This window comes from Jaculus jaculus, chromosome 7, assembly GCF_020740685.1.
Source record: "Jaculus jaculus isolate mJacJac1 chromosome 7, mJacJac1.mat.Y.cur, whole genome shotgun sequence".
NCBI lineage: Eukaryota > Metazoa > Chordata > Mammalia > Rodentia > Dipodidae > Jaculus > Jaculus jaculus.
In genome coordinates this window covers 98,183,481-98,197,843 of record NC_059108.1, presented here as the reverse complement: position 1 = coordinate 98,197,843, position 14,363 = coordinate 98,183,481, and the positions used below count along the sequence as shown (strand labels likewise).

At 40.6% G+C, this 14,363-nt stretch overlaps 1 protein-coding gene across 1 annotated transcript; it reads left to right on the top strand.

Moving 5' to 3' along the window:
* The first annotated feature begins 927 nt into the window (after positions 1–927).
* Positions 928–3,937, top strand: LOC123462146 (nuclear pore complex protein Nup107-like). The gene is given in 2 exon segments (XM_045154463.1): positions 928–1,993; positions 1,995–3,937. Coding segments are annotated over 2 exon segments (2,763 nt in total). The 5' UTR covers positions 928–968; the 3' UTR covers positions 3,733–3,937.
* Positions 3,938–14,363: the final 10,426 nt, after the last annotated feature.

Genomic DNA, 14,363 nt, shown 5'->3' with positions numbered 1-14,363 from the left:
ATCAAATGAAAATAAATGCTGGCAAGAGACACAAGCTAACAGGATGGGTCAAAAAATTAGTCCCCTCAATCTGTTGTCTTCAAGAAACCCACCTCACCACTAAAGACAGACACCTCCTCAGGGTGATAGGGTGGAAATCAATATTCCAAACAAATGGGAATAAGAAACAAGCAGGTGTGGTTATGTTAATATTGGACAAAATAGACTTCAAAGCAAAAATAATCAAAAAAAGAAGAGATCATAACAGACATAAGTGAAATTGGGAGAATCATCAGGACTTATTTCTCTACTCCATAAAACTGGATAATGTGGAGGTGATGGAAAATTCCTGGACACATACCATCATTCAAAGCTAAATTCAGAGCAGATTAATCTCCTAAACAAATCTTTGACACTCATGGAGATTGAAAAAGTAATGAAAATCCTACCCAAAAAGAAGAGTCCAGGACAGATGGCTTCTCAGCTGAATTCTATGAAACTTTGATGGAAGAACTCACACCAATCTTGCTCAAACTGTGTCACACAATTGGAGAATAGGGAAAGCTTACCAACTCCTTCAATGAAGCTAGTATCACCTTAATTCCAAAACCAGACAGAGATGCCACAAGCAAAGAAAACTACCAGCCTATTTCCCTTAGATACAAAGATGCTGAATAAAATCCTTGCAAACCTAATCCAAGGACACATCAAAACCATTATCCACCTTGATCTAGTGGGATTCATCCCAAGAGCACAGGGATGGTTAAACATATGGAAATCTGTCAATGTAATATACCACATAAACAAGGTTAAACACAAAAAACACATGATCATTTTGATAGATGCAGAAAAGGCCTTTGACAAAATACAACATCACTGCATGATCAAAACATTGGAGAAGGGTTTTGCTTCCGGAGAGCGGAAGGCTGAAACGCGGTGGCTGAGCTGAAGTCAAGTTTGCAAGGTTTTAGGTGGAGAAAGCTGTAGCCATGGACAGGAGTGGCTTTGGAGAGATGTCGTCCCCTGTGATCTGGGAGGCAGAAGTGACCCGGACTGCAAGGAAGCAAAGTGCTCAAAAAAGAGTTTTAATTCGGGGTTCCCAAGATGAAAATTTTGGAAATACTACACCTAGGAACAAGATTATCCCTCGAACTCCCAGCTCATTTCGACAGCCTTTTACTCCATTGAGTCGAAGCTTACTAAAACATCCAGATATTTCCTGTATTCTTGGAACAGAGGGGAGATCTCCCCAGCATACACAGTCATCTGGGTTCTTGGGGAATTTGTCCATGGTAACTAATCTGGATGACAGTAACTGGACAGCTGCCTTCTCAGCACAGCGTTTGGGGGTCTTCACAAACCTGGAGACACACAGTATGACAGAGGATGTAAATCTCAGTGCTGTTATGTTACGTGAAGATGACCCCGGAGAAGCTGCATCTATGAGTATGTTTTCTGATTTCCTACAGTCTTTTTTGAAACATTCTTCGACCACAGTTTTTGACCTTGTAGAAGAATATGAAAACATTTGCTGTAGTAAGGTGAATATACTGAGTAAAATAGTGAATCGAGCAACACCTGGGCTGCAGAAGTTTTCAAAAACAGCCAGTATGCTTTGGTTTCTTCAACAAGAGATGGTTACATGGAGGCTGCTTGCTTCTTTGTACAGAGATAGAATACAGTCTTCATTAGAAGATGAAAATATGTTTGCAGTTGCTGCTGTTAATGCCAGTGAAAAAACAGCTGTGGAAGCATTGTTTCAGCGAGATTCACTTGTCAGACAAAGTCAGCTGGTGGTAGATTGGTTAGAGAGTATTGCAAAAGATGAAATTGGAGATTTTTCTGATAATATTGAGTTTTATGCAAAATCAGTATATTGGGAAAATACCCTTCACACCTTAAAACAACGGCAGCTGCCTTCTTACATAGGGAGTGTCCGTCTGCTGGTCACTGAATTGGATCCAGATGCACCCATTAGACAGAAAATGCCCCTGGATGATCTGGATAGGGAAGATGAAATACCTGTTCACACTAATCCGTGCTGGGATGACAGAAGAGGCACAATGACTCTGCAAACGCTGCGGTCAAGCATGGAGAGCTGCAACACTTGAAGGCTGGAAATTGTATCATGACCCTAATGTTAATGGAGGAACAGAACTAGAACCTGTTGAAGGGAATCCATATAGAAGAATTTGGAAAATTAGTTGTTGGAGAATGGCAGAAGATGAGCTGTTTAATAAGTATGGAAGAGCAATTTATGCAGCATTAAGTGGAAATCTCAAGCAGCTTCTTCCTGTCTGTGACACCTGGGAAGACACAGTGTGGGCCTATTTCCGAGTGATGGTGGACAGTCTGGTGGAACAGGAGATTCAGATGTCAGTAATGACTATGGACGAAACAGAAGAGCTCCCTAGAGAGTATTCAGAAGTAAATTGGACGTTAGAAAAGGTTTTTGAGGAACTTCAAGCTACTGATAAAAAGAGAGTTCTGGAAGAGAATCAAGAGCATTATCATATAGTTCAAAAATTTCTTATCCTGGGAGACATTGATGGTTTGATGGATGAGTTCAGCAGATGGCTTTCCAAAAGCAAAAACAATCTACCTGGACACCTTCTGTGCTTCATGACTCATCTCGTTTTGTTTTTCCGCTCTCTGGGACTACAGACCAAGGAAGAAGTTTCTATTGATGTTTTAAAGACATATATACAGCTTTTAATAAATGAGAAACATACAAATCTCATTGCATTTTATACCTGTCATTTGCCTCAAGACCTTGCTGTTGCCCAGTATGCATTATTTTTGGAAGGTGTAACAGAATTTGAACAGAGGCACCACTGCCTGGAGCTAGCTAAGGAAGCAGATCTGGATGTTGCCACAATCACAAAAACGGTGGTTGAGAATATTCGAAAGAAAGATAATGGCGAATTTAGTCATCATGACCTGGCCCCATCCCTAGATACCGGTACCACCGAGGAGGACCGGTTGAAGATTGATGTAATTGACTGGTTAGTATTTGACCCTGCACAAAGAGCAGAGGCACTGAAACAAGGCAATGCAATAATTAGGAAATTCTTAGCATCAAAGAAACATGAAGCTGCAAAAGAAGTTTTTGTGAAAATCCCTCAAGATTCCATAGCTGAGATCTATAATCAGTGGGAGGAACAAGGGATGGAGAGTCCCCTTCCTGCTGAAGATGACAATGCTATCAGAGAACATTTGTGTATTTGAGCTTATTTGGAAGCCCATGAAACCTTTAATGAATGGTTTAAGCATATGAATTCAGCTCCACAAAAACCTACTTTGATGGCCCAACCAACTTTTACAGAGAAAGTGGCTTATGAACACAAAGAAAAGAAATACGAAATGGATTATGGTATTTGGAAAGGACATTTTGATGCCCTAACTGCTGATGTAAAGGAGAAAATGTACAATGTCTTGTTATTTGTTGATGGAGGGTGGATGGTAGATGTCCGAGAGGATGCGGAAGAAGACCATGAAAGAACACATCAGATGGTATTACTAAGAAAGCTCTGTCTGCCAATGATGTGTTTTCTGCTTCATACCATATTGCACAGAACTGGTCAGTATCAGGAGTGCCTGCAGTTAGCAGACATGGTATCCTCTGAGCGTCACAAACTGTATCTGGTATTTTCTAAAGAAGAACTAAGACAACTCCTGCAGAAGTTAAGGGAATCCTCTCTGATGCTTCTTGACCAAGGGCTTGATCCACTAGGGTATGAGATTCAGTCATAATTCACCCACCTTTGATTTCCATGACAAATGGAGCAGTTTTATTTTTTTGTTTGGTTGGTTTTTGTAAAGTAATATATTTGTAATTACTAGTTTGTTTGTTTTTTTTTCCTTTGGCATTCTGGGGGGAAATGTAAACTGGGCATTTGAATTTTGTACTTTTGAGAATATTATGTCACTTTGAAAATTTATTGTATTATATCTGTATTTCCTGTTTTTTTTAATGAAATTATACAAAAAAATAAAATTTTCTGTTCTTAAAAATCTAAAAAAAAAAAAAAAACATTGGAGAGAATTGGCAATGATGGTTTATATCTTAACATAACAAAAGCAGAGTACAAAGCTACTAAGGCCCAAATACTACTTAATGGAGAGAGACTGTTGGAATTCCCATTGAAATGAGGAACAAGACTGCGTTGTCCACTCTCACTTCTGCTCTTCAATATAGTACTGGAAGTCCTAGCTTAAGCAATAAGACAGGAGAAAGAAATAAAAGGGATACAATTTGGAGCCGGGTGTGGTGGTGCATGCCTTTAATCCCAGCACTCGGGAGGCAGAGGTAGGAGGATTGCCATGAGTTCAAGCCACCCTGAGATTGCTTACTGAGTTCCAGGTCAGCCTGGACTACAGTGACACTGTACCTTCAAAAATCACAAAAATGGGGGAGGGGGCACAATTTGGAAAGGAAGAAGTTAAGTTAGCTCTATTAGCTGATGACATGATTGTATATAAGAGACCCAAGAGAATCCATCTCAAAGCTCCTGAAGGTGATTAACTCCTGTAGCAAATTACCAGGATACAATATCGATGCACAAAATTCAGTAGCCTTTCTATATGCAAATGACAAAGATACAGAGAAAGAATAAAGTACATGATCCCATTTTCAATAGCAACAGCAACAACAAAATACCTTGGAATAAAGTTAACCAAGGAAGTGAAAGATCTACACAACAAAAACATAAAAACACTCAAAAAAGAAATTGAGGAGGACTTGAGAAAATGGAAAGACCTCCCATGCTCCTGGATAGGGAGAATTAACATTGTGAAGATGGCAATCCTACCAAAGGCAATATACAGATTTAATGCAATTCCAATTAAAATCCCAACAGTGTTCGTCACAGAGACAGCAAAAATGATCTCAAATTTCATGTGGAAAGGCAGAAGGCCTTACATATCCAAACATATCCTCAGCAAAAGAAATACCTCTGGAGATATAACCATACTGGATCTAAAGCTATATTACAAAGCCAAAGTAATAAAAACAGCATAGTACTGGCATAAAAAAAGAGTATAGATCAATGGGATAGACTTGAGGAACCAGACTTTGGGTCAAGCAATTATACCTACTTATATTTGACAAAGGCCCTAACACTATAGGCTGGACAAAAGATAGCATCATCAACAAATGGTGTTGGGAAAACTGGATAAAGAAATGCAGGAAATTGAAACTTGATCCACACATATCTCCATACACTACACTGAAGTCCAAATGTATCAAAGATCTCAATATAAGACCAGAAACTCAAAAACTACTGGAAGAGAATATAGGAAGCACTTTCCATGAAATAGGAATGGAGAAAGACATCCTGATCAAAACTCCCAGTAGCTCATGATCTTAAGCAGTCACTCAACCAATGGGACACAGGAAGCTGAAGAGTTTCTTTACAAACAAGCATACAATAAGCAAAGCCAATAGGTTACCCACAAAATGGGAGAAAATATTTGCGGAATATCCAACTGATGGAGGCCTAATCTCTAGAATCTACAAAGAACTCAAAAAAACTAAACAATAAATAGTCAAACACCCCACTCACAAAATGGGCAAAGAGACAGTTCACAGAGGAAGAAGTACAAATGGCAAACACACTTAAGAAAATGTTCCTTATCCCTAATTATCAGAGAAATGCCAATTAAAACAACTATGAGATTCCACCTTACCACAATAAGGATAGCAAACATCAAAAAAATCAAATGAAAATAAATTCTGGCGAGGATGTTGAGAAGGAGGGACACTCATCCACTGTTGTTGGGAAGGTAAGGTGGTACAACCACTTTGGAAAGCAATATGGATTCTCCTGAAAAAGCTGACTATAGAGATACCAACAGATCCAGTTACTCCCTTACTGGGCATCTACCCTAAAACCTTCAAACAACAGACCAGAGAGATTTGCTCAACTATGTGTGTAGCAGCTCAATTCATAATAGCTAAGAGCTAGAATCAACCCAGATGTCCATCACAAGAAGAATGGATAACTAAGATGTGGTATATCTACACAATGGATACAGCAGTAAGAAAAAAATGACAGTGAAATTTGAGGAAAAATGGTTGAACTGGAACAGATCATTCTCAGTGAACTTACCCATTCACAGAAAAAATCGCCACATAGTCTCACTCATCTACAGCACCTAACCTGAATCTACCCAAGAAACCTTACATATCCAGCAAACATCCTGTGGTCTAGTGCTAACTTACTCTCTGTTGGAGAATCTGCTTCTCTTTTTTAGATAGATGTATATCCTAAGGAGAGAGCCACCCCACCATATCTCAAAAGGGCTCTGGCTGAAACTAAGAACCATTGGCGAAACAAGAAGGGTGCTGTTTTCTTGGGGAACTGGTTACCAGCACAAGGGTGAAGGAGATCGACACAGAAAAATTAACATTGTGAAGATGGCAATCCTACAAAAGGCAATATATAGATTTAATATATAGATTTAATTCCAACCAATCCTATTGATTAGTCCATGAGATGCTTGCTGGGTGTGTAAGGCATCTTGGGTAGATTCAGGTTACGTGCTGTAGATAGTGAGACTATGTGGCAATTTATTTTTCTGTGATTGTGTAAGTTCACTAAGAATGATCCGTTCCAGGTTCAACCATTTTTCCTCAAATATCATTGTGTCATTTTTCCTTACTGCTGTGTAGATATACCACAATTTACTTATCCATTTTTCTAGTGATGGACTTCAGGTTTGATTTCAGATTTTAGCTATTTTGAATTGAGCCATTACAAACATGATTGAGCAAATCCCTCTGGCCTGTGGTTTGACAGTTTTAGTGTGAATGCCCAGTAAGGGAATAACTGGGTCTGTTGGTATCTCTATAGTCAGCTATTTTAGGAGTGTCCATATTGCTTTCCAAAGTGGTTGTACTATCTTACATTCCCTCCCACAGTGGATGAGTGTTCCTACTTCTCCACATCCTCTCCAGAATTTATTTTCTTTCTTTTTCAATTTTTTTCTTAATTAGTTTTGTATTCAGAAAATACAGTCAATTTGGTACCATTATTAGGCTCATCTGTGACCTACCCCCTCCTCATTGGCCCCTCCTTGTTGAGGTATATGGGTTGTGCATTGTGGAGTTAGCCCACAGTTGTGGTTAAGATAAATGTCTTTGCATATCATGATCCAACATGTGGCTCTGACATTCTTTCCACCCCCTCTTCCACAAAATTGCCCTGAGCCATGTTGTGTTCATTTTTGGTCTGCTTCAGTGATGAGATGTTGGGGACCTCTGAGGCTCTGGCTCTCTGGTAGGAGTTGATTCTGGGTTCGTCTCCTTCCCCCTTGTGCTGGTATCCGGTTCATCAGGAAAACAGCACTCTTACTTGTTTCACAAATTTTTCTTAGTTTCAGCCAGGGCCCTTCTGAGGTATGATGGGGTGGCACTCTCCTTATGATCTACATCTATCTGAAAACAAGAAGCAGATTATCCAATGGAGAGTAAGTTAGTACCAGGACAAATGAGATAACCCTTACTTTTTTAAATAGAGAATTTAATAGGTGTAGGCCCTCTTGTAGCCCATGATTTATGGTAGCTTCATAATGGAGAGTGGGCTAATGTTTGGATATGGTTCTGACTTGTTTCCCAGCTCCAGCTATGGGTCCCATACCATTGAGGGGATCAGTTAGCCAAATCAAGAGCGGTTGGTTCCTCACCATGGCTGTGTGCCACTATTGCACTTGTGTGGGCATCACAACAGGTTATTTACTGCTAAGTAGGTTAGACCATGAGTTGCTTGGGTAGATATTGGTCATTTTACTCCAGTCGCCCATGTAGCACCTTCCAGCATTAGATGCCCTGACTGTCTAGGGACTGACTCTTTTCCAGCTTCCAGCCATGCCAACCCATTTTACATGTCGACTGCATATTGTGACTTCTGCAGTAGGGTCTTACCACTAACCTTTGGTGGGTCATAAAGTACTCTGATAGAAATCTGTCTGTCTTTTAGGAAAACTTGTAGGTCTGTCTGATCAAACGCTCATTGTGGATGATAGCCCCATGCTGGTACTGTGAGTTACAGGTCAGTGCCCACTAAGAAAAAGAGGAAAAAGATAGCTAATATACAAGAGTTAGAGAGAAGAGAGAGGGAGGGAGAAAGAGAGGGAGGGAGGGAAGATGTAGAAGATTAAGGTTAGCCTTGATCCTACCCTCTCCAGTGTCTTCTGGTTCAGGTGTTCCCTGTAAGGGCCTGGTGAAGGTTCAGCCATTTGGTCTGCCTTTTAGGAAGTAGAATTTTATTGTACCATTGCTGTTTGGGTCTAGATTTGTGTTTCCCACCCCTTCAATGTCCTCCCCTCTTCCCTATCCAATCTAGTGTCTAGTCCATGAGATGCTTGCTGGGTGTGTAAGGTATGTTGGGTAGATGCAGGTTAGGTGCTGTAGGTGAGTGAGGCTATGTGGCGATTTTTTTTCTGTGATTGGGTAAGTTCACTGAGAATGATCTGTTCCAGTTCAACCATTTTTCCTCAAATTTCATTGTGTCATTTTTTTCCTTACTGCTGTATAGAAAACCATTGTGTAGATATACCACATCTTAGTTATCCATTCTTCTTGTGATGGACATCTGGGTTGATTCTAGCTCTTAGCTATTACAAATTGAGCCGCTTACACATAGTTGAGCAAATCTCTCTGGCCTGTTGTTTGAAGGTTTTAGGGTATATGCCCAGTAAGGGAAAAACTGGGTCTTTTTGTATCTTTTGAGGTTGTTTATTTGTTTCTTCTCTGTGGAGAATTTTCTGAAATATTCTCTGTAGGTTTGGTTTTGTATTCATGTAATTGTGAATGTGAGTTTTGTCATGGAAAGTTTTTCTTTCACCATGTATTATGAGGGATACTTTTGTTGGGTAGATTAGTTTGGGTTGGAAGCCATAGTTTCTTAGAATTGGCAGTGTTTCATTCCAGGCTCTTCTGGCTTTCAGGTTTTCCATTGAGAAGTCGGGAGTAATTCTGATGGGGTTACCTTTAAAAGTGATTTGCTGGTTTTGCCTAGCTACTTTTAGGATTTTTCCTTTGGTGCCAATGTTTAGAGTCTTAATGACAATATGTCTTGGAGAGTTTCTCCTTTGGTCCAGTCTGTTTGTCATTCTGTTGGCTTCTTGTATGTTGATGGGCCTTTCCTTAGGAGAGTGGGAATTTTTTTTGAATAAGTTTGTTAAATAAATTCTCCATGCCTTTGTCTGAATTTCTTCTCCTTCTGGTATTCCAATGATCCTTATGTTAGGATATTTAAGTGTATCCCACAATTGCCTCATGTTCTCTTCAGAGAAATGTTTGAATGTATTGAAACTTTTAAATTCTCGTATTTTTTCTTTCATCTTGACTTCCAGATTCATGTTTCTATCCTCCACATGGCTGACTCTGTTCTTGAGAGCTTCTAGAGAGTTTTGGACTTTTTCAACTAGGTTTACATTTTCTATTACTTTTCTATGTATAGTTTCCATCTCTCTGTCAAATTCCCTTTTTACGTCATTTTCTGATTTTCTTGATACTTCTTGGAAATCATCCTTGCATTTCTTATGTCTTCATTTAGCATCACCAGCTGCTTTTGAAGTCCTCATATTTTCACTCTCCTTCATATCTCTTAACTGTCTTTGAATTCCTTCCATTTTCTTATCTATTAGGTCTAGTCTAGTGATGGCAATATCCACATGATTATCGGTCCTTTGTTCCTTTTCTGCAAGTTCTACCAGTAGCTTGGTCAGGGTTTCATTGCTCATAACTTCATTTTGGTGTTCTGATCCTAATGAGTCTTCTATGTTTTGATTAGAGATGATCATTGTAGGATTGTGTGATCTAACTGGATTTTGTTGCATTTTATTTTTCATGTTATTTCCTTTGCTCTGTGGTCTGCCCATCACACTTTATGGGCACATAGGTGGGTGGACCAGCTTGGGCTTAAGCACAATGGGAATCTGAAGCAGACTGAGGGTGTTGCCATGTAGCCTGGGCTCTGGGTTTTGCTTGCCAAAGCCGTCCGAGTTTCTGTCTGGCTGGTGTGTCAAAGTTGCCTCAGCTCTCACAGTGTAATGTGCCAAAGTTGCCTGCACTCAGCTAGGAGGGACACAGAGGAACCAAGCACTGAAGCAGCCCACACTCTGGTGTGGCGGAACACTGGGACCCAGAAGCAATCTGTGCTCCCCTGCAACAGGACAATGGTATGGGAGACAGTTAGGATTTGGCACCTGAGCTAGAATAAGCACAAACACAGTCTGAGCTCAGGTGTGAAGTTGGAAATGGGCCTGGGCTCGCGTTTGTGAATGTGCAACAGCCAGAACAGTAAGTGGGAAAGTGGGTGGAGCAGACTAAACTTCCACAAGCAGGATTGTAGGGGCAGTGGGGCCCTGTTTAAATTGACCAAGGGAGCCTGAGCTTCAACGGGCCAGCAGGCATAGCCTGGTCAATGTCAATCATGGGCTGGGGTAGCAAGGCAATTGCCCCTGTACTGTGAGACAAGTGGAAGTAGTTAGCCTGGGACCCTTTTCCTACAGTAAGTGTGGGAGCTTCCTGAAGCTGGGACCATGGTAGGTGGTTGATTGGGGGGAGGGATAGGCTACGTGCCCGCCCACAAGGAAATCAACGATTCCCTGTTTGTTCTCCTTCCTGCCCTCCCACTGGCAATCAGTTGGAGATTGCTCTCCCCTAAAATCCCAGTGAACCCTTAAAAGACCCAGTGAGCCCTTAATGCCTTGCCTTCTTTCCCAGGAATTTGTGGCACAGTTAGGTGGTTGCCATCTTGGCCGCACGTCAACCTCTTTAGACTTCTTAACTAACAACCCAGTGGAAGGTATCTCAGACCCTGGCAGTAGAATTTACGATTAATTGTTTGTGGCTCCTGGGAGCAGCTCATGTAGGGGAACCTTCATTCAAACACATTTTTAAAATTTGTATTTTAATTATCTTATTAAATATTAGTTTTCCATATGAATTACTCACATAAACTTAGTTTTGGTTCATCATCCCATTATCCCTTCCACTCCTCATCTTTAAATCCTTTCCTTCCCACTATTCCCCCTCTCTATCTTCTGTCACATATGTTCTATTATCTTACCACAAAACCTCCCCCACAACCCCTATCTGGCTTATTGGCTTCTCCATCCACTCACTTAAACTTACAGACACTAATGTAGAAATTCGGTGCTAGAATTCACATATGAAATAGAACATGCTGTGTGTGGTGATTTGAATCAGATGCTTCCCACAAACTCATGCCTTTTGAATGCTTAGTCTCCAGCTGGTAGAATTCAGAGATGGAACCTTGCTGGGAGGAGGTGTGTTTGGGGGGCAGGCTTTGGTTTTTATAACCAATTTCCCAACAGTAGAGTTAAGCTCACTCCCCTGCTTTTATTTTTCACTGGCTTTGGCAGGATGATGTCCCACCACTGCTCAGGCCATCCTTTCCCCTGCCATCATGAAGCTTCCTATCAAGACTGTAAGCCAAAATTAAAACGTTCTTCCCACCAGTTGCTTTCAGTCAAGTGCTTCATCCTAATGATGAGACAGTAGCTACAACAGTGTCATGTTTCTAAGACTGTGTTACCTCTCTCAGTATGAACTTTCTAGTTCCATTCATTGCTTATAAATTTCATAACTTCATTTTTCTTAAAAGCTGAATAAAGCTCCATAGTGTGTTTGTAGAACATCTTCATTCATTAGTCAGTGGGCCCTTAGGCTGATTCCATTTCCTAGGTTTTATGAATAGAACTGCCATTAACATGGTGGGCCAATTATCTCTATAGCCTTCTGGGTATATGCCCAGGAGTGGTATAGTTGGGTTCTAGGGTAGGTATATTCTTAGCTCCTTAAGAAACCTCCAATCTGATTTCATAATGGCTGCTCCAATTTTAATCCCCGTTCTCTCCAGGCTATCACCAGATTTTTTTTGGTTTTGGTTTTTGTTTTGGTTTTGGTTTTTGTTTTGGTTTTGGTTTTTTGCCAGGTGGGGGAGGGGGAAGCTGGCTATTCTGACCCTTGTGAGATGGAATCCAAAGTAGTTTGAAATATTTTATTTATTTTTTAGAGAGAGAAAAAAAGAGGCAGTTAGAGAGCAAGAGAGAAAAAAATGGGCACACCAGGGCCTCTAGTAATTGCAAACAAACTCCAGATACATATGACACATTATGCATCTGGCTCTACATAGGTACTGGGGATTGAACTGGGGCCCCAACCTATGCATTCAAGTGCCTTAACTGCTGATCCAACTCTCCAGCTCCCAAAATCATTTTAATTTGCATTTCTCTAATAGCTAAGATTTTTAGGTATTCATTTCCCATTTGTATTTCCTCTTTTGAGGGCTCTTTGTTCAATGCAATAGCCCATTTTTCAATTGCTTTGTTTTCTTGATGTTTCATTAACTGAGTTCTTTGTGTATTTTAGATATCAGTCTTCTATCAGATGTTTACTTGCAGATGTTTTTTCTCCCATTATATAGGGTGCTTATTCACTTGATTGACTTTTTTGCCTTAAATAGGCCTAGAAAATAATCAGAGGTTGGTAGCCCAATATCTGGCAGGGTAGACTTCAAGCCAACATTAGTTGAGTGTTGCAGTCAGGATCTCATTGCTGGTAGAAATCACCCAACCAAGAGCAGCTTGTGTAAAAAAAAAAAAAAAAAGGTTTATTTTAGCTTTATATAGGCTTGAGGGAGAAGTTCCATGATGGCAGGGAAAATGATGGCATGAGCAGAAAGTGGACATCATCCACTGTCCAACATAAGGTGGACAACAGGAACAGGAGAGTGTGCCAAACACTGGCTTGGGGAAACTGGCTATAACACCCATAGGCCCACCCCCAACAATACTCCGCCTCCATGAGGCAATAATTCTCAATTCTCCATGAGCTGGGAACCTAGCATTCAGAACAGCTAAGTTTATGGGAATACCTGACTCAAACAACCACATTCCACCCTGGCCCCCATAAACTGATATCCATACATGATGTAAAATGCAATGCATTCAAGCCAACTTTAAAAGTCCCATAGGTTTTATCAATCCCAATGATGTTCATGTATCCCCAAAGTCAAGGTCTTTTAAATTAGCTGTAATACCAAAATATCCCCCCCAAAACACATAATGGCAGTGAATAAGCATTCACAATGCAAAAGATGGCATTGGGCATAGTAAAGAAATATTCAAGCAATACATGAATTAAAAAGGTCAAACACCAAACTCTGTAGCTCCAAGTCTAAAGACTCTATCCAGTGACAAATCTCCAAGTCCACTAATTCTAACCAACAAAAAGTCTCTGGAATTCCAATTCCACTCCTCCAGCTAGGCTACTCACAGTCCTGGAAAACTTCATCTGGGGCCCAGCAGCTTTCCTTAGCACAATCTCCAAGGTTGTAATCTCTCAACTGCAGCTGAACAGGCAACAGTTCACCTGAAGATTTTACTTTCTGTGCCATATCCCTGTGCTAACACCAGTTCATTTCTACACAAAGCAACCCTGCACAATTTCTCAGAACAGGGGCATAACAGCAAGCTTCTCACACAAATTGCTAGCCCAGTCCAAGCAAAGCCCTTTCTCACCCTCATAAGCCAAATCTCATAGTCCATAGTTCTTACTGCATTCAGGTCTTTCAATTCTGACCAGAATAGTACATCAAGCTGTATTTACAGTACTGAAAGGCATCCTTTAGGTAAATGTTTCAAATTTTTCCATATTCCTCTTGAAAAACAGCTCCAAAAGGCCAAAGCCACATAGTCAGGTGTCTAGCATCAACCCCACTCCTGGTACCACTTTACTGTTGCAGTCAGGATCACATTGATGGTATAAATCACCCAAGATCAGTTTGGGGGAAAAAAGAGGTTTATTTTGGCTTTATGTAGGCTTAAGGGGGAAGCTCCATGATGGCAGGGAAAATGATGGCCTGAGCAAAGGGTGGACATCACCCCCTGTCCAACATAAGGTGGACAACAGGAACAGGAGAGGGTGCCACACACCAGCATGAGGAAACTGGCTATAACACCTATCCACCCCCCCAAAAAAATACACTGACAAACAACTGTAGTGGGAGACGTCAATACCCAACTCTCATCACTGACAGGTCATCCCAGCAAAAAATAAACAGAGAGACATCTGAATTAAATGATGTCATAGAACAAACGGACCTAACAGATATTTACAGAATATTCCTTCCATATGCTGCAGAATATACATTTTTCTCAGCAGCACATGGAACATTCTGTAAAATAGACTATATATCAGGTCACAAAGCAAATCTCCACAAATATAGGAAAATTGAAATAATCCCTTGTACTCTATCTGACCACAATGGGATTAAACTGCAAATCAGAAACAAGAAAAGCTACAGAACTTACAGAAATTCATGGACACTAAACAGTACACTACTGAATGA